Genomic DNA, 27283 nt, shown 5'->3' on the forward strand with positions numbered 1-27283 from the left:
ACTGATGGGAAAAATGGCTGCTGGCAGCGTGCACAAGAAATATGACACTCACTGGCCTGGTGGTTTATAAGATTATATAGCTGCGGACACACACACACCCACCCACCCACCCACCCACCCACACACACACACACACACACACACACACACACACACACACACACACACACACACACACACACACACACACACACACACACACACACACACACACACACGTTCTTGTCCTTGTCATGTGTGCAAATTATGACCATGTGTTGTGGTGTTGTGACGCTGGTTGAGACAGGCCTGCGACTAATTACATCTATTACATCTGACTGTGTGTGCGGTTGTTCAGGGGAAAGAAAATAACAATAATGAATATATATTATCGCTGTCGGGCCAAAATCTCATAACGTCCAAAAGCGTTGTTTGTCAGGAAATGGAAATGGAGTTGTTATTGAGTCACAAGCTCTTATTAATTAATACTTTTCATTGGTTCAATATTAATAAAACCCTCCATAACCAATTTCACTTAAAAAAATGTAAAGCTTGCGTTGTGAGCTTGTAGAATGGCAATCTTTGCTACTTTTGGGTGACACTGGCAAAAAAAACGAGTTAAAATATGGAGGTTTCTGCCGGCAGCAACGATGTAAAGTATGTCTGACTTGTCTGTTTCTTTCTTCTTTGCCTTAGTTTCTTCATGCTGCAAACATTATAGGGCCTTTATCAAACATAGGACCTTTATCAAACATTGTAGACTCTTCATTAAATATTATAGGATCTTTATCAAACGTTGTAGACCAGATCAGAATGCTTGAATGTTTGTAAACAAATGGGTATTTCCGGGTACATACAGTATATCTATGGACGTTTTCACAATAGTGTCCAGAACATTAGCTGTGTCTAGTTTGTCAACCTGTGGATATTATAACAAAATCATACATTTATAATTGTCAGAAATAAGGATCATGAATAATACTGCTCCAAAATGACACGCTGCCATCGTTACACCCTGAGATACATTTGTGGTCGTGATGATTCGGCCTATAGCATCTTGTACTATAGAGCAGGGGTCTTCAACGGTTTTCAGGCCAAGGACCCCTTAGCTGAGAGAGAGATGAAGCAGGGTACCCCCCCCCCCCCCCCCGCCCCACTTGTTAACCAGCACTATCATCAGTGTACAGTATGTTGTATTCACGTTCATATGTATTTTCAGACATTTAACCACTTCAGCCCTCAGTACTTGAACTCTACTTTTCACTCTGTACTTGGTCTGCTCTTTTCCCCTCTACACCAGGGGTCTTCAACAGGGGGTCCGGGACCCCTAGGGGGTCCTCAGAGTTGCTACAGGGGGTCCGCCAAATCTTTGCGTGATATGATTTTCTTTTTTACATAAACCACTTGAACCCTAGCATCCCTTTTCTGAGTAGAACTTTAGCCAAAAATAGCAGATCTACAAGCTCACAACGCCTCGCGCTGCGAGGCGTTGTGTGCTTGTAGATCGGCTATGTTTGGCAAAGAGGTATAGGTGTAGAGAGAAAAAAGAGCAGACCAAGTAAACAAAAAAAGTTGAATCTGAAACACAATGTTATACAATATGGGGGTCCCTGCTTCATCTCTCTCTCAGCTAGGGGGTCCTTGGCCTGAAAACGTTGAAGACCCCTGCTCTACACCGAACCTCTTTGCCAAAAATAGCAGATCTACAAGCCAAGTGTGTATATCTGCTATTTTCGGTTCCCCTTTAGAATAGGGATGCAAGGGGTGGTTAATGCAACAAAAAAAAGTTCCAATCACACAAAGATTTGGAGACCCCCTTGTAGTAAGTCTGCCATCCGTTTACATCTGTAAACTTCCGATGTGACAATAAAGTTTGTATTAACTGAATGGAATCCTCAGATAGTTGCCTTTGCCATTTTGCATAATATGCATTATAACCTTGTGTGTATGCGTGTGTGTGTGTGTGCGTGTGTGCGTGTGTGCGTGCGTGCGTGCGTGCTTGTGTGTGTGTAGTGGTGTACCTGTGTTGTGGGCGGGACATCCTGCGGAGGCTGATGTTGCAGTTCGTGTGGGCGGGGCTGGCGCTGGAGGACTACGCGTTCTTCTTCGTGGATCTGTTTGGGGAGGCGCTGTCAGACGGCAGACCCTGGTACCTTGACGACCAGCACAACAACGCAGCGAGACACGCCTTCAGAGTGAGCACACACACACGCACACACACACACACGCACACACGCACACACACACACACACACACACACACACACACACACACACACACACACACACACACACACACACACACACACACACACACACACCCACTCGCACCCATCATTCTGAAGCCCCATACTCCCCAAGCCCCAATTTTTGACAAAATACTAAGATGTTCATAATATTGTTAAAGAAAAATCCTAAGCGTGAGAGTATCTATAAGCTCCACTGTCAAGTATTGTGTAATGTTTGAAGCACTTGTGAGAGTGTAATCTCAACAGGGCTGTAACTTAAACAAAATTAAATATAATTTCATCACAATGAAAACTAATTTTTCAAGCTTTTAAAGAACTAGACTAGTGCCCGTTGGGCACCGGCCTACTAGGGAACGATGCAAGTTGGGAACGCAAATGGAAATGCATTCCCCACCCTTTTATGTAATACCTATTGTACCCGTTGTCAGAGTACCAGTTGTAACTGTCTGTCTGTCTGTCTGTCTGTCCCTTTTGTGCCCAACTGCCCATATATGGATATCCCTGAAGTTATCAGTATATGGGCACACCGGGGGAATTGGTGGTTCTGGAAAATCCTTTCAGTCTGTTTGCACTGACTGGAAAGTAGACTAAGTAATCAAACAGGTATGGGGAATTCGACAGGTGTGGGGGAATTTGCCAAATCAAGCTTAGGCTGGGGTTGCCATGGCAATTAATTGGCTCATTTGTCTCATTTGGCAGAAATGTATATAGGGCTGAAGTGGTCAATGTATTGTTTTGTAATAATAATCAAAATCTACAAAGTAAAGTTTTCAAATAATTCTAGTGGAGTAAAAGTATAATATGTGCCTGGAGTAGAAGTAAAAGTACTGACAATTTGAAATACTCCAGAAAAGTAAAAATACCTCAAATTGTACTGAAGTAGCCTACAGTACTTGAACAAATTACCAAATGTACCACAGGGCACTTGTATCCTCACACCCCCCGTTCCGCAGATTGTAAATCGCTGAGCTAGAGAACAGCAGACCTACAAGCTCACAACGCAGCGGCTATTCTGGGCGTGTGAAGTACTGTATGAATGAGGCTGTGTACAGTCACGTTTGAGTTGTGTTTGAGTTTATTTTTAGTCTGTGTGATTTCAGTGTGCTTTGCTCAGATGATTTAACAACTTAAGAAAACATGTTGGAATGATGGACTGGCATTCCAGAGCACATTACAACACACTGCAGTGATTCATGCTCTTATTATTATAGTGCTGTTGTGTTTTTACTGCTGTTGTTGTCCCCGTGCACTGGAGACTGTGCAGACACACTGTCTGTGTGTGTGTGTGTGTGTGTGTGTGTGTGTGTGTGTGTGTGTGTGTGTGTGTGTGTGTGTGTGTGTGTGTGTGTGTGTGTGTGTGTGCGCGCTTGTGCGCGTGTCTGTGTGTGTGCGTTCGTGCGTGCGTGCGTGCGTGCGTGCGTGAGGGTTGCCAACAGTCCCGTATTGGCCGGGACGCCCCGTATTTGACCCAAAAGGGGCGTGTCCCGTACGGGACTTTGTTTGTCCCGGACTCCGGTGTAAAGGGAAAAATAAAAAAATATATTTCTGTTTGCGCACACTGCAGTGTGTCTGCGTGTTTGTGTGCTGTATGCGAAGGGCGCTAGGACCGCAGTTGACAGGACAGGCACAGTGCTCGCACGCGTGCTTGTGTGTGTGTGTGTGTGTGTGTGTGTGTGTGTGTGTGTGTGTGTGTGTGTGTGTGTGTGAGATTTTCTCCGGTGGGAACGGCATCATTGTTTGTGTGGCATGTCAGCCTGTTCCCAACCCTAACCCTAACCCTAAAACCGAAATAAAGTAACCAAAAAAGCCTATCTGTCTGTCTGTCTGTCTGTCTGTCTGTCTGTCTGTCTGTCTGTTTCTGTACCTTCCTCTCTCTCTCTCTCTCTCTCTCTCTCTCGCGCACGCACGCACGCACGCACGCGCACACACACACACACACACACACACACACACACACACACACACACACACACACACACACACACACACACACACACACACACACACACACACACACACACACACAGGGTGATTTAGGTTGGTTCTGCTTATAGTTGACACTTGTACTTTGAACCATGAAAAAAGAGCAGACTCCATATGAGACTGACAGAACACTAATAACATGTTTGTGAATGATTTGTGTAGCAAGGTTAGCCTCTGTATACATTTTCCATTCGTTTTGTATTTGTTTGTTTTGACTTCACTTACTGTAAATTGTTTTATTGCAGGTTTGCTAGTTTAGTTATGTTTTTAAGTTTTATTTTCAGTTCAGTTTCCATTAGAGCTTGTTTTAGTTTGGGTTTTTTATTGTAATATATGGGGTAGTCAGGGGTGAGAATAAAACTCTCAAAAAATACTGTCTACTTGTCTCATTGGTGGGCAGTGGACAGTTAATACAAACTACCTCTCTCTTTTCCTGGAAAGCTATAAATGAAGCCATTGTTCTTGCACCACCACTATGACGATGATGATCATAATACTAATACTACTACTACTACTAATACTACTACTACTACTACTACTACTAATAATAATAATAATAATAATAATAATAATAATAATAATGATAATGATAATAATTTGTTTCAGAGTGTGAAGATCTTAACCTACCATGAGCCTGATGTTCCAGAATATCTGCAGTTTGTCCAAAACCTGAAGACTGATGCCAAGAACATGTTTAACTTCACTGTAACAGACACTATGGTAAATATACACAACACTACACAACACTACATAATGCCAAGAACACGTTTAACTTCACTCTAACAGACACTATGATAAATATACACAACACTACACAAAACTACGCAATGCCAAGGATATGTTCACTGTATTCACTGTAACAGACACTATGGTAAATATACACAACACTACACAACACTACACAAGGCCAAGAACATGTTTAACTTCACTGTAACAGACACTATGATGAATAGACATACACAACACTACACGATGCTCAGAACATGTTTAACTTTACTTACAAGGCTCATTGGTAAACATACACTACACATGAAGCCTGCATTTATACATTAGTTAAGTGGTTATCTATACAAATGTATGAACTAGTTAAATGGATCTTGAAAACCATTCTACTACCATGATATTTATAACAGTTGTGATCCATAGTGCACTAGTCTTGCGTAGCCAGACAACTATTCCACAATCTCCGAATGTTATATAGAGTCTGGAACTACAATTCCCAACTGCTATATAGAGTCTGGAACTACACCTCCTGAATGTTATATAGAGTCTGGAACTACACCTCCTGAATGTTATATAGAGTCTGGAACTACACCTCCTGAATGTTATATAGAGTCTGGAACTACAACTCCTGAATGTTATATAGAGTCTGGAACTACACCTCCTGAATGTTATGTCTGGAACTACAGCTCCTGAATGTTATATAGAGTCTGGAACTACACCTCCTGAATGTTATATAGAGTCTGGAACTACACCTCCTGAATGTTATATAGAGTCTGGAACTACACCTCCTGAATGTTATGTCTGGAACTACAGCTCCTGAATGTTATATAGAGTCTGGAACTACACCTTCTGAATGTTATATAGAGTCTGGAACTACACATCCTGAATGTTATGTCTGGAACTACAGCTCCTGAATGTTATATAGAGTCTGGAACTACACCTCCTGAATGTTATATAAAGTCTGGAACTACACATCCTGAATGTTATATAGAGTCTGGAACTACACCTCCTGAATGTTATATAGAGTCTGGAACTACACATCCTGAATGTAATGTCTGGAACTACAGCTCCTGAATGTTATATAAAGTCTGGAACTACACCTCCTGAATGTTATATAGAGTCTGGAACTACACATCCTGAATGTTATATAGAGTCTGGAACTACACATCCTGAATGTAATGTCTGGAACTACACCTCCTGAATGTTATATAGAGTCTGGAACTACACATCCTGAATGTAATGTCTGGAACTATACCTCCCAAATGCTACAGTATATAGAGTCTGGAACTACACCTCCCGAAATCCGAGACAGGAGGCTGTTATCTGTTCGTCATTTCCGTTCACGAAAATATATTTTAAAATATCTTCACATTTTATTTTTAAATGTCAATTTCTGCTAAGCAGCTATAAAGAAAAACATCACATGGATGCACCTGGGATGTATCATCAGTGTTGTAGCCTGGGGTCATAGGGTGTTTCGGGTCTCGCAACATACAACATACTGTACACCCTTGCCCAGGTGACCCAGCCGGGGTTGATCAAGCCCCAATTTACATCCCAGGTAGCTACCCACGGTCAGTCCTATAGGGAAAGACAGGGCCACTCAGTACGCTTCTCCGGAAGTACTCTGCCTGAACACGGGGAGGCTCTGGCACGTGGAGGGACTAGGCTCTGTGGGTTGTCTCCTGGCCGGGCTCCTCCTTCGTCTCACCAGGTCCAGGACCTGAGCGCTGCGCCAGATCCGGTGCACCGCCCCGATCCAAACATTTCCTTCTGGCGTGATGGTTCCTTGGGTCGATACCACTAGATTGGGCCGTCTAATGGTATTAGCTCCACTTGCTGTTTGCTGGAATGGCCCTCCTAAAGGCCTCACCGCGGGTTTGTTGGGCTTCTTCCTCACGGAAAACACAGCCTGGGGGCGCTAACCCATACTGCTCCCGGTATGCCGTCTACATTCTGGCTGTCACCAGTCTCTCCGGTGGTCACCAAACTATTCCTGGTTGTCAGCAAGCTACATGCTTCGATGAATTTGGTTTATATTAGGATACATTTACGCGACTGTAAAGACAAAACGGAAGTGGGGAGGAGGCTTCACATCCACTTTATCCTCGTAGCGTTTTCACAGCTCCTGTTGCTCCAGACTGTATGACGGAAGCGTTTGAAAAATGTGGGAGGCAACAGTCTGGCTCGCGAGACCAATAGTGCACGCATTGTTTATTGTTCTGTGTTTTGAAGAGGAGAGTACCAGCGCGTCTTTACCATACATGTATGTCAGACTGGTGCTGCCAGCTCAAAAGGCACTCTCTGTGGACAATAGACTCTATGCACAGCAGCCATTTTGGAGAAAAATTGGGCCTCTTCTTACTTCCTTCACAGGTGTTACCAATGATACTAATGAAGGCTCTGTTCCATTCTGGTCAAACAGAGTCAGGGTGCTGATAGTGTGCATGTTGGCTCACTAGAAACACTAGTGGGTCTCAAAGTGTGGCCTAGGGACCCTCATGGTTCCTTGAGAGGGTGTAACTCTGAGAGTTATGGGGGTCCTTGAAATTAAAAGGTTTGAGAACCACTGTGCTACACTAAATGGAACAGAGCCTTCATTAGTGTCATTGGTAACACCTGTGAAGGAAGCAAGGAAGGGGCCCAATTTCTGTCCAATATGGCTGCTGTGCATAGAGCCTATAAGATCAACTCGCTATAAAATAGACATTGATTTATTATAATTTAATGACATGCCTCTCTCTCTCTCTCTCTCTCTCTCTCTCTCTCTCTCTCTCTCTCTCTCTCTGTCTCTCTCTCTCTCTCTCTCTCTCTCTCTCTCTCTCTCTCTCTCTCTCTCTCTCTCTCTCCTCCTCCCCCCCCCAGTACAACCTGATAGCAGGTGGGTTCCATGACAGTGTGCTGCTGTACTCTCAGGCCCTCAACGAGACTCTGGCTGAGGAGAGAGAGAAGGGAGGAGCCATGAGGAGGCCCAGAGGAGATCTGGTGACAAGGAGGATGTGGAACCGATCGTTTCATGGTGAGAAAACCAGCAGTACTAGAGGTCCTGGTAGGAGATAAAACCAGCAGTACTAGAGGTCCTGGTAGGAGATAAAACCAGCTGTACTAGAGGTCCTGGTAGGAGATAGAACCAGCTGTACTAGATGTCGTGGTATGGTGGTAGAGTAGGGTCAAGAGAAAAAATGATTTGTGTCACTACTCAAGTACATTGAGGACTCCCTTGTTCATGGCTCTGACATTCATTGATTGATTCTCTGAGCTTTGAAACACCTCTAGCGCTTGTTAATCCTCATCGTCACATACAGGTTGGTGCCTGTCTTTCATAATCAGTTTGCTCTCCTCAAGTGGTGTTTACTCAAGTACCATACTTGAGTATAGCTTTGAGGTTCTTTTACTTTACTAGAGAATGTTCCATTTTATTCTACTCCACTACTTCTCAGAGGCAGATATTGTAATTTTTACTCCACTACAATTATTATTACATCTTTAGTAAAGTTACTTTGCAGATTCGCACTATTAATATAAAATATAGTAAATGAACCACTTAAGACCTTTTTTATACTTCCGCCGCGTCACAAACTTCTATTGCTGATGTATCTCCCACTTCAGGTGGTTCAACTATTATGGTTCTATTTCTAGTTGATACTATAATAGTAGCGGTTCTGGAAAGCGTGTAGATCTGCTATTTTCACTATATCGGTAATAGGGCATACGTGGTTCATTCAGAATGTACTGTTTTCCCTTCCTAGAAATGTTAGTGGAGTCAAAAATAGTTTTCTTTGAAATATGGAGTGAAAGTCATAAGTATCCAAAAGTAATACTCAAATGAAGTGCACAAAAATGTACTTAAGTATTAGTTACTGTCCACCACTAATGATCCTCTCCTTAGAGGTCCTGGTAGGATAGAAAATATTCCCATTCTTTTCCTTCCCCTGTGTTTCACATCACTTCCTGTTTGGGCCCCCCTTTGTGTGTGTGTGTGTGTGTGTGTGTGTGTGTGTGTGTGTGTGTGTGTGTGTGTGTGTGTGTGTGTGTGTGTGTGTGTGTGTGTGTGTGTGTGTGTGTGTGTGTGTGTGTGTGTGTGTGTGTGTGTGAACCAGGTTTCAGTGGTTTTGTTTCCATCATTAGAATCATCTGAGAGACAATCCTCCATCTGGTTCACACACACACACACACACACACACACACACACACACACACACACACACACACACACACACACACACACACACACACACACACACACACACACACACACACACACACACACACACACACACATTATTCTTGGTCATTTGTTCTCATGGGTTTATATTTTACATTATTATTTTCTGTGGTGGAAAAAGTACCCAAATGTTTACTCAAGTAAAGTACTGCAATGTAGAAGTACTCTGTTACAAGTAAAAGTCCTGAATGAAAAATGTACTAGAGTAAAAGTACAAAAGTATTGGTATCAAAATATGCGTAAAGTACCAAAAGCAAAAGTACTAAAATGTTTGAAAATAGCAGATCTACAAGCTCACAACGTGTCGCAATGCGACACGTTGTGAGCTTGTAGATCGGCTATTTTCAAATAGCCTAGGTATAAAATAGGGCTAAAGTGGTTAATGTATGTTTTATAATTAATTATAATTATAATTTGTATAAATAATATTTAATGTAATAATTTAAATCTAAAGTAACTAGTAACTAAAGTTTTCAAATAATTGTAGTGGAGTAAAAGTACAATATTTGCCTCTGAGATGTAGTGGAGTAGAAGTAAAAGAACTGAAAATTCGAAATACTCCAGTAAAGTAAAAATACCTCAAAATTGTACTTAAGTACAGTACTTGAGTAAATATACGTAGTTACTTTACACCACTGATTGTTTTTCTTTTTCAATCCTGTCCTGTGTATTAATTATTCTGAGAATGTCAGATTCCATATCTATGTTGAAGGGAGTACAGCTGCAACTTCTATCATATGGTCTGATCACAGCAACAAACAAACACAATCTGACATACTGGAAAAAGAAGGCTCCTACATTTAAACAGTGGCTCAATGAATTGACCATACGCTAGACCTCGATTAATTAAGACCAGGGTTGAGCTGTAGGGGGTACGGGGGGGTACGGCGTACCCTTAGTTCTGACACTGTGGGGGCTGGGGACTCGCGCGTGCACATGCACGAGCAGCTCCACATGCACTCGCGAGCACACACGTCAGCCGCCCGCGAGAAGTCAATCATTAATACAACAACGCACCTTCAGGGGCGAGCCGTTTTTAACACCTTAAACAATGGACTCAACGACCTGGCTGCTTTGCATAACAAGAGCTGGTAGCCTACCAGACACTCACAAAGGTATCCTTATCTAGCTCTGGTCCATAGCGTTAGAAGGAGTTCTCCTTAACGCTATGGTACTTTAGATTCTTTCCCCTCGCACCGCGGTAGAGCAGCCTCTCGTCTGTAGTTAAATAAAATAAAAACGCTTTTGGTACTCACCAAAACAAAGACGGTTTAATGGAGTTGAAAGCCTATTCTATTAAGTGGGAACACTCTGAGCCCCCACCTCACGTATAAAATACACTTTTTGGCCAGAAAAGAAAATATTTCACCTGAAGGAAGAATCTGGTCAATAGGAAAATTCCATTGACCAGATCTGTAGAGGGCACGTGGAGCAACCAAAAACAGGTTTTAATTCCGGTGAAATATTTTCTTTTCTGGCCAAAAAGTGTATTTTAGACATGAGGTGGGGGCTCACAGTGTTCCCATTTAGTAAAGTAGGCTTTGAACTCCATAACACCGTCTTTGTTTTGGTGAGTAGCAAAAGGGTATTTTTTTTAACTTGTTTTAAAAAACACTGTTTTGAAAGCAATGTAAGTCTTAAAAAAAGTAATTAAAGTAAAGACAAGTTGACTGATTATTTTAAGTACTTATGTGTGGGTGAATCTATGTAAAGGGCTTTTATATAAATCAAAAGGAAAATAAAATAATTAATTAATTGAAACAAAAATAAAAACAACAAATTAACAATGCAACAAAATAATAAGAAATATAAATACATTAATAATCACATGTTGAATACAGTATTTCAACTAGCACTGAGCTGAGTGGCTATGTGCACATGCTTACGACGTCATAAAATAGAGTACCCATAGTTCAAAAATCCACAGCTCACCACTGATTAAGACCTGAGGCTGATTCTACAAAATGTCTTCTAAATCCCAACAGTATTCTGAAAAAAAACACATGTTTCTATATCAGTGGTGCTCAATCTTTTTCATGTCAAGGACCCCCAAAATGATATGTATTTGGCCGCCAACCCCCATCTCAAAATATGTTGTTCCAGGGACCCCCCAGAAGCAAAGATTTGAGTAAAAAATGTTTGCTTTAAACAATATATATTCAAAGATTTGCACGCATTTTCACGTTTTTTCAAAAATAGCAGATATACAAGCTCGTAGCGCGGCACTCGGTGCCGCGCTACGAGCTTGTATATCTGCTATTTTTTTTAGAGCCAAAGTGTAAAATAATGCTTTTTAGCTCAAATGAAAATGTGACACAGATGCTTCTTCAGGTCTTAATGGGTTAAAATATCGGTCAATTATCCATTATCATCTTTACGTTTTTGTTTTCCATAGCAACGTTACACTGTGTCATGTAATATACAATGGTCCTCATTTATCAACGCAGCGTATAAACCGGCGTATATTTTTCCATATATTCGGCCGTACACCAACGTCGAAGTCACATTTATCAACGAATCCTACACAGCCGATCTGAGCGGACATTTGGTCCCAGCCTTGATAAATCTCACGTCTGAAAACGAGCGTCATTTAAATAACACGGCCTTAAATATTCACAAAACGCCCGACTTCACGACATGAAGAACCAGAATACGACCCAAAAAAAGCATGTTTCCCCGCTCGCCCCGCCTCGCCACACACGCACACGCACACGCCACTCTCTCTCTCTCTCGCTCTCTCTCTCTCTCACTCTCTCTCGCTCTCTCGCTCTCTCTCTCTCACACACACACACACACACACACACACACACACACACACACACACACACACACACACACACACACACACACACACACACACACACACATGCGCCCGCCCAACTTCGTCTTTCCGTAGCGTAGCGGTACATGAGACTCGGGCGGAATGCAGTGATTCCGTGCCGCCACGTTAATATTGGAGCGTCGGGTTTATATCCTTAACCCAGCCAGGTTGTGTAGCCTACATAACTCTCTATGACATAACTCCATAACATAGGACAAGCTACTGTAAGTTTGTAGACCTCACTGTCCATGAAAAGGTGGCCGGGAGTCCCGACCGCGGGACTCCCGGCGCAAAAGCGCTCGTATATTTTTGAAAATAGCAGATCTACAAGCTCACAACGCGTCGCGATGCAACGCTGGCTTGTGAGCTTGTAGATCTGCTATTTTCAATACAGACAGATCTACAATCTTATCTGAATGACTGTTAAAGCAGTTTGTTTAAATTACTTTATAAAATGATATATTTTCACAGCGATTATTTATTAGTGTAGATATACACATTTAGGAGTGGATTATGTGTCCAGATGCTTGTCAGACAGTCAGACAATGGTGCTCCGCAGGTCTAGAATGGAATAAACGGGCGCAGCCAACGTCAACAACTGGTCTCGACCAGACGTGAGATTTCAGCCTACGGTAGGATGAAGCCCACGTCAGGATATATTGATAAATGCCGAAAGGTGTGGTGATCTCGCCGTACGCTCATTATTCGGGCTGCACCGCGTTGATAAATGAGGGCCACTGAGAGCAGTAAGGGTGGGAGGGAATGCGGGTGTGAGGTGTAGGCCTATTGGCTATTTTGTATTATTTTTCTTTCCTTTTTCTTTTCTTTTGCCCTCTTTTTTTTTTTTCTATTTGTGTTGTATTGTTGGGGGAAAAAAGTATATTACAGTACGTTCCTTATCCTACATTTTGTAATCTTTTGTTCTTAATAAAACCAGGGCGGCCTTAAAGGACGATTTCACCCATTTTCAACCTATCTTCATATAAGTGATCCCCATTAATGCTCATTAAAATATGGAGCCATTTTTTTCTGCTCCGTCTGTGTCTCAGAGGAGGGCTGTGGACGGTTCAGAAACCTGCCTACCAGTGACATCATCGTTGGGGAATCCAAGCTGATAGAAACTGCAGGCTTTCTATTCCTGGAAAGTTAGCATGCTATGGAAGCCATTTTTCTCACGTTAATAAAAATCAAAATAAAACATTTGAAATCTTGTTCGAAAAAAAACCTGCCTGACGATGATGTCACTGGTAGGTGGGTTTCTGAACTGTCCACAGCCCTCCTATGAGACACAGAGTGAGTAGCAAAACATGGTGCCATTTTATCATGAGCATTAGTGAGGACCAATTATAAGAAGATAGGTTGAAAATGGGTGAAGTCGTCCTTTAAGGATCTGGGGGCCCGTTTCAAGAACTACCCGAGGGCCCGACTGCCGGTCAGTCGGGGGCCCCCTGAGGGCCGGGCCTGTTTCAATTGAAACGGTTGAAACATCTTGAATAAAACGGACACACGGTGCAAATGATCAGTATAGACTGCTGCCAACATGCCTACATCCACCAGTTCACCACCCAAACACTAGAGGTCACTGTTGTCTTCGGCACATCCATGAAGACACTGAGAGAGACTGAGCCTGCCTGAGTGTTCTTTATGACATGCACATGCACGCGCGCACACGCACACGCACACAGGTTGATTACATTAGTTTGGCCATCTGCAGCTGAGACCAGTATGACATCATGTTCCTCCTGAACATGATGTCTATACACACTTTTATACACACTCTGTACCTGTATATGTACTGTATGAACATACAGTATCATGTTCTGTATATACATGCATATACACACTGTATGATTATCATACATGTTTTGATTATCATGGTCATTGTCATTATCTGTATGGATTCTCATTATCATAATATCATATCCAAACAAGGGGTGTATGGAGGGTGTTGTTTTAACCACTTGAACCCTAGCATCCCTCTCTCTCTCGCACACACACACACACACACACACACACACACACACACACACACACACACACACACACACACACACACACACACACACACACACACACACAGCGTTTAAAGGGCTAGTTCACCCCCAAAATGACCTTTTTTCCATCGATTAGTCACCCCATGGGGACTTGAATTCATGGATATTCTTTTTATTTTTGTCACATTCCTAAGCCAATATTGTACTGGCACTGGAGTGCGGAGAAAATTGTTTTGTTCGTGTGAAATGTTGTATCTCTGCTGTTGGGCAGAAACCAGCTAACTCCAAAATGTTAATTTTTCAGGAAATGAAAAAAGAAAATATTATTTTTTCAGGAAAAGAATAAAACCTTACATTTTTTTAAACAAAGCAATACTGCCTCATCAAAGTTGGTATTGTGACTTTATATATTGTCAGATACTTGCATTGTGTCATTATATTATCACCACTTTACCCCAATCCAGCTCAAGTGGAGTTAGGAGGTTTCGTCCATCATTGATAAGAACAGCTGACAATGGATCTCCAAGCTCACAATGCATCACAACGTGTTAATTAATGCTTATATAGGCCTACAATAATAAGCAGGACTTCAAATATTACGATAACTTCTGCAAAGAGGGTTTCACAGAGTTGCAGTTTCAGTAGAACTAGCGAGAGAAATGCTATATGAACTAATTTCTTGTCACATTGCTCTCCTCAGAAAACACTACATAGATTTTGGAAATAGAATGAATTGCTTTCATAACATAAAACAATTGCTACGTTTGATAAGCAGGTGGCCTGGTTACAGATGAATCTGCCTTTGCAAAATTGCAGTGTATTTTGCCCACGCAGTGTGATATTGTATGGCCACGCGAGGCTAATAAACAGGTACACTGCATAGTTACTTTTAACAGACTACAGGGGGGAACTTGTTAAAGTGTGTTTATCTTCTGCTCTGCAGCATCTCTGTGTGTGGCATGCAGGGGAGAGGGGGTGGAGTTAGCTGGTTTTGCTGACAGTTTGACGAACAAATGGAGTTAGCTGGTTTTGTCAGAAGCGCTTTTTAATGCTTTTCATTGGTTCAATATTTTTTAACCCACACACAGACATAAAGGGTGTTCAATAGGGTTGATTTATGGAAAAAAGAAAACAATTGTGAGAAAAATGTAGTTAGCTTGTTTCTGCCCGACAGTGACGATACACACTGTGAGTGTTTCTGTGTAGATTATATATTTATTCTGCTTATGTATTTAGTCCTTTTATTATTATTTGTGTGTGTGTGTGTGTGTGTGTGTGTGTGTGTGTGTGTGTGTGTGTGTGTGTGTGTGTGTGTGTGTGTGTGTGTGTGTGTGCGTGCGTGTGCGTGTAGGGGTGACAGGTCTCATACAGTTAGATGAGATGGGGGACAGAGAAGTGGACTTTGCTTTGTGGGACATGACGGACTTGGACACCGGACTCTACAAGGTAATTAACATCAACTAGCAAACGCAGGTCTTGATTCGCCAGGCCGGGCAGCCTACCCAAGGCTGTGTCAGTCTCGGCCACGAATCGTTGAAGGCAATTACAGGCACACGGTATGGAATAACAAAACCCTGTTTGACGGTCATTGTCACATGAGTCACAAGACCATTTGTACTCAATGTGGTGCATTAGGCTCTATTCACAGCAGCCATATTATGAAGACATTCACAGGTGTTACCAATGATACTAATGAAGGCTCTGTTCCATTCTGGTCAAACCGAGTCAGGGTGCTGATATCGTGCATGTTGGCTCACTGGAAACACTGCTACACCAGTGGGTCTACAGTTGGGGTCCAGGGACCCTCATGGGCTTCCAAATGGCCCCTTACAGGTGTGTAACTCTGAGAGTGTACAAATGGAACCAAATGGACCCGTAAGGGTCCATTTGGTTCCATTTGTACACTCTCAGAGTTATGGGGGTCGTGGAAACCACTGTGCTACACTAAATGGAACAGAGCCTTCATTAGTATCATTGGTAACACCTGGGAAGGAAGTGATAATATGGCTGCTGTGCATAGAGCCTATACACATTGGCTTCAGAGCATATGAGTGGAGCTGAGCGGGGGGAAATGCCGCTCCACACTCCAAGGAGCTGTTGTCACGTCCGCTCTCCGCTCATGTTGATTCCCCCCCCCCCGCGCTACGTCGCGGGGGGGGGGGCGAGTTCCACTCTGAACCTTTTATAACCCCCCCCCCCCCCCCCCCCCCCCCACTACTTTCAAAATCGCCCAGCTCCACTCTGCTCACATGCTCTCTTTGACATTTGTAGCATTTGTGGTTCCCCCAATGGGTGGTGTAATGGCTAATGTGGTGTAATTGGTGTCATTTTCTGTTGTTTTGAGGCCTCTTAAAGGGATAGTTCACCCCCAAAATTACCTTTTTTCTATCGATTAGTTACTTGAATTCATGGATATATATATATTTTTTGTCGCATTCCTAAGCCAATAATTTGATGACCAGCGGACAGGTAGGCAGCGGTTCCGTTAGGAGACACAAAGGCGACTCTTTGTGTCTCCTACCGGAACCGCTGCCGGTCATCAAATTATTGGCTTAGGAATGCGAAAAAAAAAAAAATCCAGTCTCCATGTTTTTTTTTGGGGTGAACTATCCCTTTAATGTGTGATATTTTTTTTTATATTTTAGCGCCACTGTGAGACCGATTTGAAATATTTGGGGCAGAGGTTTTTTTTGGCCTTCTGGGAGTGTGTACAAAGTTTCACACCGATCGGATCACCGGTGCCTGAGAGGAACAGTTTACAGACACGGAGACTTCGCCTCCCGGCCATTCAGGCCTGGCGAAGACAACAATGTATCATGTTTTTTCTATTTTCTACGTGTGTGTGTGTGTGTATGCACGTGTGAAGGTGGTGTGTGTGTATAACAGCAGTGTTAAAGAGTTGACCTTGGTTCCTGGTTTGGAGTTCCAGTGGGCGGGGGGTGCACCCCCCCCTGATATACCGGAGTGTGGCTTTAAGAACGATGAACCCGCCTGCCTGGCACGTACGTGCACACACACGCACACACCCGCACACACGCACACACACGCACACACGCACACACACACACGCACACGCACACGCACACGCACACACACACACACACACACACACACACACACACACACACACACACACACACACACACACACACACACACACACCCTCGCATGCATGCACACAAGCATGCACGCATGCGCACGCACACACAATCACAGACTCTGCCATTGCTATGGCCAGTGGTGGGAAGTTATTGTACTATTGTCACAGTACTGTACTTAGTGTGACTTTACTTGAGTATTTAAAATGTTCTATAATTTATACTTTTTAGATATTAGTTACTTCAGATATTGATTATTATTAACAAAACATTAACCACTTAAGCACTATTTTATTATTCTGCAATTCAAAAATAGCTGATCTAGCTTGTAGATCTGCTTATTGAAAGAAGTTTTATTTTAAATTGGAAAATTTATAATGAGTAGTTTTACTTTATTACTTTAGGTATGTTTTGATTTTTGTACTTTTGTACTTTTACTCAAGTAAAATGTTGAATACAAGACTTTTACTTGTAACAGAGTATTTCTGCATTGTGGAAGTAAAACTAAATCTGAGAACTTTTTCCACCGCTGGCAATGTACAGGGTAAAAACACAACTATTATTAATATTGTGTTTCTATTCTATTTGATTTGATTCTATTCTAATGTCATGTTTCTAACCATCCCATCCCATGTAGGTACAGTGACAATGCACCAGATGGTTGCCATAGTGATATCCTTCATCTCTGTCATCATCGTCACGGTTACCATCTTTGTCTACAGGTATTGCACATACACACGCATACGCATACGCATACACACACACACACACACACACACACACACACACACACACACACACACACACACACACACACACACACACACACACACACACACACACATACACACATACATAGGCACAACACATGCACACATGCGTTGCGTGTGTCCAGGATACGTTCATGCCACCTTCTGGTCTATTGAGGACATACTGTCTGTCTGTCTGTCTGTCTGTCTGTCTGTCTGTCTGTCTGTCTGTCTGTCTGTCTGTCTGTCTGTCTGTCTGTCTGTCTGTCTGTCTGTCTGTCTGTCTGTCTGTGTAACTTTCTGTGTCTTTCTGTCTCTTTCTCACACACACACACACACACGCACACACACGCACGCACACACACAGGAAGTTGCGTTTAGAGAGTGAGTTGTCGGCAGAGTTGTGGAGGATCCAGTGGGACGACATTCAGATGAACAACCTGGAGAAAACCCTGAGGAAGACCTGCAGCAGACTGACACTGTCCATGGTAACACACGCACGCACGCGCGCACGCGCGCACGCACGCACGCACGCGTAAACCAGTACAGACAGGTTTACGTAGTCATCAGGGTTTTAGGCTGCGCTGCACTCCAAGGTGGCTTGCACTGTGGGGACCGGTGAGAATGGGAAACGTCACACAGAAGCCCCTTAGGGCTGCGTGCTGAGCCTTCTCCTCTATTCCCTGTACACACCAGTGGAGGAAAAAGTACTCAAATGTTTTACTTAGAAGTACGTAGTACTTAGTACTTAGTAGAAATACTCTGTAAAAGTCAGAAATTCTGAATTTACTTGAGTAAAAGTACAAAATTATTGGCATCAAAATGCCAAGTACCAAAGTAGAAAATACTCTTTATGTAGAATGTCCCATTCCACAAGTTTTCAAATGAATAAAATGTATACAAATCTTTTGAAAATAGCCGATCTACAAGCTCACAATGTGTCGCATCATGACGCATTGTGAGCTTGTAGATCGGCTTTTTTCAAATGGCAGAAATGTATATAGGGCTGACGTGGTTAATGTATCTTTTGTAATAATGTATCAATAAATATCATTGCATTCATCTTATGGTGTGAAGTCTCTCTTAAGTTGAACTGTGTTTTAATGGACTCTCTTCACACATACATGACTCTTCTTTTATCATGCACTTTAGATGCATAGAATGCGTCCCCTTTAATTTATTATGCAGATTAGTTATGTTTCATGCACTTTATGTGTCTCCTCTTCCCCTGTATGCTCTTATTCTCTATATTTTAACTGCAATGATGGTTCTGCACAATCAAGAATTTCACCCATATTACTTGTAATGGGACAATAAAGATTGATTTGATTTGATTTGAAACCCCAATGGATTTCATCGCCTAAAACTCTCAGCCATGATGACTACCAGAGGTCAATTTAGCCACGGCTGATGAGCAATAGGCTCTATGCAGAGCAGCCATATTGGGAATGAATTGGGCCCCTTCCTTACTTCCTTCACAGGTGTTACCAATAATACTAATTAACGCTCTGTTCCATTTAGTGTGGCATAGTGGTTGTCTTATTTTAAAAGGCCCCCATAACTCCGAGAGTGTACAAATGGAGTGTTTCTAGTGAGCCAACATGCACAATATCAGCACCCTGACCAGAATGGAACAGAGCCTTCATTAGTATCATTGGTAACACCTGTGAAGGAAGTAAGAAGAGGCCCAATTTCTTTCCAATATGGCTGCTGTGCATAGAGCCTATTCTTTGCGAAGCCGAAGTGGGACTTATACCCCCAAACAACATTTCAGTGTGACTGATGGGTGAAATGTATCCTCCTATCTCCATTACCTTTTATATCTCTGACACGCACGCATATACTATTCACATACATTCGGTAGCAGGGTAAAGCTGACTGTCAAGTTTTATTACTTAATCTGCTGTTCAATAATATCTTTGTCTGTCTGTCTGTCTGTCTGTCTGTCTGTCTGTCTGTCTGTCTGTCTGTCTGTCTGTCCATCAGAGAGGGTCCAACTGTGGTTCGTTGTTCACCCTGGGAGGAAACGTCCAGATTTACACCAGGACTGGCTACTACAAGGTCTGTGTGTGTTACCATGGTAACGTGTGCTAAACAAGCTAATACACAGTAGCACCTAGCATGGACAATGCAAGTAAACACAGGTTTACTAGCATTGTTGCCTGGTGGTGGCTAGTAAAGGCTATTGCCTATAGTCCCCACCTAGTTAACTCTATACACAACCTAGTAAACTTTATACAGAACAGCACATTGACATCGCCTGGAATCCAGACTCATTCGCTACGTTCGTTTTTTCCTCACTTCGCTAATCAGTCTGTCCTATTTGACTCGTAGGCCTACTTCCAAACGTCAACAATTACGTAGGCGAGTCAGGAAGTGACTTGAGTTTTACATTGGAAAACACTGCCCCCCCCTCCTTACCAGACTGAGAAGCGAAGTGAGAAAAACGGTCGGGTCTATAATACGTTATAATGCATCATAATGCACTTAAAATACTTTATAACACTCGTTATGAATGTATTAATGTAATTATTTGTATACTTATGCATAACAACTTCTAACAAAGACACTTTATAACTAGTTAAGTTAAGGTAATTATAATATGCTGTTCCACTGAGCTTGTAAGGCATTATGACCAGCACTTATAATACGTTATAAACGTTGTTATAAGTTGACATACATGATTATGAACATTTATAACGAGTGTTATGATGCCTTAGAAGCGCATTATAATGCATTATAAATGCGATTACAATGCACTATAGACTCGACCAATTAAGTAAAGCGTTACCAAAGCAAAGCAAAGTTTGTTGTTTACCCAGGGTGTCGGACTAAGCACGAAGCTTGTTTCCAGCCGGACCCTGCATGGAAGCCTTGCTCAAGGGCTATTCAGCGGTGATTCATGATTGATGTGATGAATTGGGGAATCGAACTAGGGACCTTCCGGTATCAAGGCCGCCCCTCTAACCACTAGGCCACCGCTGCCACCGTAACCTCTATACACCCCCTAAGCTCTATACCAAATGCATATTTGTAATGTTGTTATTTCTGTTGTGAATATGGTTATAATGATAGTTATTGTTTGGATTATTTCTGCAGGGGAACATTGCTGCTATTAAATACATCAACAACAAGAAACGCATTGAACTGACAAGAAATGTCCTGTTTGAACTAAAGCATGCAAGTATCAATCTATCAATCTATCAATCTATCAATCTATCAATCTATCAATCTATCAATCTATCAATAGACAGATAGATCAATCTGTCTATCTGTCTATCTATCTGTCTGTCTGTCTGTCTGTCTGTCTGTCTGTCTGTCTGTCTGTCTGTCTGTCTGTCTGTCTGTCTGTCTGTCTGTCTGTTTGTCTGTATTCTAACCTGTGTGTCTGTACAGATGCGTGATGTTCAGAATGAATACCTGACCAGGTTCATCGGAGCGTGTGTCGATCCTCCCAACATGGTTATCATCACCGAATACTGTCCTAGAGGCAGCCTGCAGGTACACACACACGCATACGCGCGCACACACACACACACACACACACACACACACGCACACGCACACACACACATTCTCAAGATGTGAAAAAAGGTGTTTGTTTGTTGGTTTTCTTTATGTTTTGTTATAGATCACTACCATTTGAAAAAAAAAGACAAGATATTGGTGTATATATACAATTACACTGCCAGCAAAACACAGTTGATTAATATTATTGATTGCAACATGGCCTCCTTGACACCCCTGCTCTGGGATGGGAGTTTCCACACAGATGCACATGTTAACATAACAACACAAATATGAAATATACACAAATACACAAATATACGTGTGTGCGTGTGCGTGTAGGATCTGATGGAGAGTGACAGCATCACGTTGGATTGGATGTTTCGTTACTCGCTCATCAACGACCTTGTTAAGGTAATTAACCACACCCATCATTAATGACCTCGGACCACCCAGGATTTGCATGTTTTATGAGCTCTTAACATGAATAAATATAAAAGTAGTCAAGGTGCTCTAGATAACACTTTTATTTTTATTTATTTGTATGTGTGTGTGTGTGTGTGTGTGTGTGTGTGTGTGTGTGTGTGTGTGTGTGTGTGTGTGTGTGTGTGTGTGTGTGTGTTTGTGCGCGCGCAGGGCTTGTCATTCCTCCATAACAGTGTCATTGGTTCCCATGGCAACCTGAAGTCGTCTAACTGCGTGGTGGACAGTCGTTTCGTGTTGAAAATCACAGACTACGGCCTGGCCTCTCTGCGCTGCAACGAATACATGGAGGAAACACACGCCTACTACGCACGTATGTACACATACGCACACACACACACACACACACACACACACACACACACACACACACACACACACACACACACTGTTCACCATGGTCAGAGGTAGAATAAAATATAAATAAAATTAAAATAGTTCACCCGAAACGTGTGCCATCCGTTCCATAGTTGTGGGCAGTTGAAGGCTGTTTTTGCCAAAAAGCAGCAGAAACAGAGAAAAGGCCATTTACCAAGTGAATCATGACCATAAAATATTTGTAACTGTAGCTCTATTGTGCACCACCAGGGCATTGATTTTTTAAATCAAAAGTTTTCAAAACAAATTCAAGCCATTTTCAAAAGAATTTCAAAAATACAAATTCCATAAAAAATGTCTGTCTGTCTGTCTGTCTGTCTGTCTGTCTGTCTGTCTGTCTGTCTGTCTGTCTGTCTGTCTGTCTGTCTGTCTGTCTGTGTGTGTGTGTGTCTGTAGGGAAGTTATGGACGGCTCCAGAGTTGTTGCGTTGCGAGGCCCCGCCCCCCTGTGGCACGCAGAAAGGAGATGTTTACAGTTTCGGTATCATTCTACAGGAAGTGGCTCTGATGAGGGGCGTGTTCTACCTGGAGCACGAAACACTGAGCCCTAAAGGTACACACACACACACACACACACACACACACACACACACACACACACACACACACACACACACACACACACACACACACACACGTTGCGAGCTTGTAGATCTGCTGATTTCTTTAGGCTATATTTGAATGCGTTCTCAACGCAATGCAATGAGGTGAGCTTTTACATCTACAGAAATTGAATTAGATAGACAACAGTGGTTAAGCTGAGCTTCATCAATTTAAACAATGCTGCTAGCTTGACATACTACTCACCTCAACATGCACCTTTTACAGTCATTTGGACAACCGCAGGCAACAGACAAATGTATCGTTATTCTTTACACGGCTATTGCTTCGAATATTCCATAAGGAGGGTTTTATATTCCTTTTTACACACACGCACTGTAATCAAGAAGATGCGACCGCTTCCTCTTTCAAACAGACTTTTTTTTCTCCTCTCCTCGATCTCCTCTCCGCCTCTGAGACCATTACGGTTGGTTACAAAATAGATGGACAGTCACAGTTCAGCGACAAATGAGATCCAAACATGGGGAGGTAAAAAGGGCATCGCAGGTTGCAGATCTTAGAGCGGATTAAATGGTCTGTGTGCCTGAATGTGTGGAAACTACCGAGCCGGTAGGCAGGCTTTAGACTGGATCTGAGCACTGAGCAGTAAATAGAAACCATTCTCCTGCAAACCCCTATAAGGTAGACATTTGTGGGAGATCTATGACCGCTTGCGGGTGTCCGGGAGCTGACACACATTTTTGGGAGACTCCCGGAAGTTCTGGGAGAGGTGAGGTGTATATAACATAACTTCCTTCATGCTTTCAGATTATTTTTCTTTTAAAACCCACGTTTCATCCCTGATAAATGTACATGTACTGTAGATAATCTTACTATTGTCTGTCTGTCTGTCTGTCTGTCTGTCTGTCTGTCTGTCTGTCCGTATGCCTGTCTGTCTCTCTGTCCATGCAGAGATCATAGAGTGTTTGTGTGCAGGCGGTCCTGTCTGTCTGCGTCCATCCGTCTGTCCTCAGAGTCACAGTGAGGATCTGGCCGTTCTGATGGAGAGATGCTGGAGTGAAGACCCGCCTGACAGACCCGACTTCCACACTGTCAAAGTACTGCTGAGGAAGTACAACAGGTACTAAACTACTGATCCACACTGTTAAAGTACTGTTGAGGAAGTACAACAGGTACTAAACTACTGATCCACACTGTTAAAGTACTGTTGAGGAAGTACAACAGGTACTAAACTACTGATCCACACTGTTAAAGTACTGCTGAGGAAGTACAACAGGTACTAAACTACTGATCCACACTGTTAAAGTGCTGCTGAGAAGTACAACAGGTACTAAACTACTGATCCACACTGTTAAAGGACTGCTGAGGAAGTACATCAGGTACTAAACTACTGACCCACACTGTTAAAGGACTGCTGAGGAAGTACAACAGGTACTAAACTACTGATCCACACTGTTAAAGGACTGCTGTCTGTCTGTCTGTCTGTCTGTCTGTCTGTCTGTCTGTCTGTCTGTCTGTCTGTCTGTCTGTCTGTCTGTCTGTCTGTCTGTCTGTCTGTCTCTCTAGGGGTTATGGTGGTAACATATTGGATAACTTGTTATCTCGTATGGAGCAGTATGCTAATAACCTGGAGGAATTGGTTGAGGAGAGAACTCAGGCTTATCATGAAGAGAAACGCAAGGCTGAGACACTGCTGTACCAAATACTGCCACAGTAAGTACTACTACTACTACTACTATTGTACCTTGATCTTAAACTGGTATATGTTTTTAAAGCTGGGCTGGGTTCCTCGCTATCTTGCTGAACTCATAAACTGTCACAATCCAGTCTAAACTAAAAAAATCAATCCAAAAGTGGAATAGTCTTTTATTTGTGTCATGTTCTGTCATTTTATGCTGTTTGGATTTTTTAAATGTTTTACTTGCACAGAACTTTCACTTTGGTGAAACCGCGGTTGTTTCAAATGTGCTTCACAAATAAAGTATGATTTGATTTGATAGTACTACTACACTACTCAGTAATTGCTACTACAATATACTGTGCACGTGCACACACACACACACACACACACACACACACACACACACACACACACACACACACACACACACACACACACACACACACACACACACACACGCACGCACAAATGGTAATACGGTAGTAATGCACACACGCATGTGTGTGTGTGTGTGTGTGTGTGTGTGTGTGTGTGTGTGTGTGTGTGTGTGTGTGTGCGTGCGTAGTTCCGTAGCAGAACAGCTGAAGAGAGGGGAGAGTGTTCAGGCGGAGGCTTTCGACTGTGTCACCATTTACTTCAGTGACATCGTTGGGTTCACCTCCATTTCAGCACAGAGCACGCCCATGGAGGTAACTTCACATGCTATATCCAATATCAAAATGTCACTGACCGAAAATAGCTGATATACAAGCTCACAACGCGTTGCAGTGCGACGCGGTGTGAGCTTGTAGATCTGTTATTTTCGGCATGCAGCTAAGTGTAAATCAGCCATTTCGATGGCATCAAAAAAAGAAATGTCGACTAAATCAACTGTAGATTTAGTCAACTAAAATCTTCTGATATTCAGTCAACTAAAACTTGACTAAAAGCAAAACATTTCAGGTGACTTAAATATGACTAAAACTAAACAGAGTTTTATTCAAAAGACTAAAACTAAAACTAAATCAAACTCTGCTGTCAAAATCAACACTGCGTCAGGCGAGCGAGTCGCCATGCAGAACGTTGCAAAGTTCGCTTCAGCCTACTCAGCGTCGTTCGAGTTATGTCCCCATAGGGACAAAATGTAACTCATATCCCCCCCTAGTCAACATGTGCCGTCGTGGGTATACGCCGAACAGACAGACAGACAGACAGACAGACAGACAGACAGACAGACAGACAGACAGACAGGCAAGTGAATGTGTGTTGTTGTGTGTCTGCAGGTGGTGGCCATGTTAAATGACCTCTACACCAGTTTTGATGCCATCATCGATAACTTTGATGTGTACAAGGTAAACACGCATGCACGCACTTTACTTTACTCGACACTTTCTCATAAATATTGCTATCAGTCAGTGGTGTAAAGTAACTAAGTTAATTTACTCAAATACTGTACTTAAGTAAACATTTTTTGTTCCAATTTTAAGTACTTTTACTTATGCGTGCGTGCGTGCGTTTGTGTATAGGTGGAGACGATAGGTGACGCGTACATGGTGGTGTCAGGGCTCCCAGTGCGTAACGGGCGTCACCACGCCGGCCACATCGCCAGGATGTCTCTCTCTCTGCTCCACAACGTCCTGACCTTCAGAATGAGGCACCGCCCCGCACAGCAACTGCAGCTCCGCATCGGAATACACAGCGGTTAGAGCGCTCACTGTGTGTGCGTGAGCGTGCGTGTGCGTGTGCGTGTGCGTACGTGTGCGTGTGCGTGCGTGCATATGTGTGTCTGCGTGTTGTGGAGTATCGCCACAATGCCGCCTGTCAGGTAAGCACCACACCAGGGAGAGGCCATGGGACAGAGACAGAGGGAGACCTCGCAGGGAGCGCACCAGCCTGGGCAGCGTCATAGAAGGGCGTTACCTGCCACTCACCATCATGAATCAGCCCCAACTGAGCGCAGCTGCGACGACAGGTTAGGTGTGGCACCAATCTACAAAAGTGGCTACTCTGTCTCAGTCTGGCATTGGCTCTCCTGGTGAATGGACGGGTGCTACAGGCGGTAAGGCAATTCTCCACTATTCCTGCACATTACTGAATGTTTATGAATTGTAGTGTTAAAGGACGCTCTCTGTTTACTCCTAGGCAACCTGTGGGAGTTAATCACACATACCTGAGCACAATGCATGGATACTGAGCAATGACGCTGTGGCGCACGGATCCAAACAAAGAGACATTGTGATGCATGAAAATACCCCGACCCGGGGTGAATTTTGAGTTGGACTTTATTATTTGAAGTTTTATAAAACGTAATACCAAGGGCCTGCGGGTCATATATCTGAAAAGGTGTCAAATAAAAACCCTTAAGTGGGCTTGTACCCTGCATTTTGTGTTTGGCTTTGATCAGTTCCCCACATTTGGTGGAGAATACGGGTATTCTGATCCACGCCAAACCCAAAAAACCATGGAGCAGGCCAACACACTTACGGCCCTGTTGAGGAGCCAAACAGATTTGCAGACAGCGGTACAAAAATTAATTGACAGAATTAGCCGTGATGTGGCTAGCACACGCGCCCCTAGAGAAGTACTCACTAAATTGACACCAGAAGATGATATTGAAGCGTACCTGGAGGTGTTTGAGCGCACCGCAGCCCGAGAGAGGTGGCCAGTCGGAGACTGGGCCTCACTCTTGGCCCCATTCCTCACCGGCGAGGCCCAGCGTGTGTGCCGGGACTTAACCCTCGCCGATGCCAGAGATTACAGGAAACTGAAGGACGCCATCCTCGCCACCCAGGGCTACAGCCTCCCAGCTCGAGCGCAGCGCTACCACAGCTGGGCCTACAACTCGGCCTTTCCACCCTGACCGCAGGTGGCGGC

The 27283-nt window shown here is 43.1% G+C and overlaps 1 protein-coding gene across 1 annotated transcript in view; it reads left to right on the plus strand.

The window, feature by feature from the left end:
- LOC311061588 (atrial natriuretic peptide receptor 1-like) overlaps positions 1–27283 on the plus strand; it is a gene marked incomplete at its 5' end in the record, with an annotated part of 45417 nt that overhangs the window by 10932 nt on the left and 7202 nt on the right. The window contains 18 exons of the mRNA XM_084080274.1: positions 1993–2174; positions 4818–4931; positions 7800–7953; positions 15326–15420; positions 16841–16976; positions 17710–17794; positions 18189–18309; positions 19808–19882; positions 20921–21001; positions 21218–21322; positions 21671–21742; positions 21965–22124; positions 22586–22741; positions 23701–23869; positions 24316–24462; positions 24996–25119; positions 25693–25761; positions 25936–26110. Of these exons, the coding sequence (XP_083936400.1) occupies positions 1993–2174; positions 4818–4931; positions 7800–7953; positions 15326–15420; positions 16841–16976; positions 17710–17794; positions 18189–18309; positions 19808–19882; positions 20921–21001; positions 21218–21322; positions 21671–21742; positions 21965–22124; positions 22586–22741; positions 23701–23869; positions 24316–24462; positions 24996–25119; positions 25693–25761; positions 25936–26110 (2220 nt within the window). The remainder of the gene's footprint in view (positions 1–1992; positions 2175–4817; positions 4932–7799; positions 7954–15325; positions 15421–16840; positions 16977–17709; positions 17795–18188; positions 18310–19807; positions 19883–20920; positions 21002–21217; positions 21323–21670; positions 21743–21964; positions 22125–22585; positions 22742–23700; positions 23870–24315; positions 24463–24995; positions 25120–25692; positions 25762–25935; positions 26111–27283) is intronic.

The sequence above is a fragment of the Gymnoscopelus microlampas genome (assembly GCF_963454915.1).
Source record: "Gymnoscopelus microlampas genome assembly, chromosome: 15".
Taxonomy (NCBI): domain Eukaryota; kingdom Metazoa; phylum Chordata; class Actinopteri; order Myctophiformes; family Myctophidae; genus Gymnoscopelus; species Gymnoscopelus microlampas.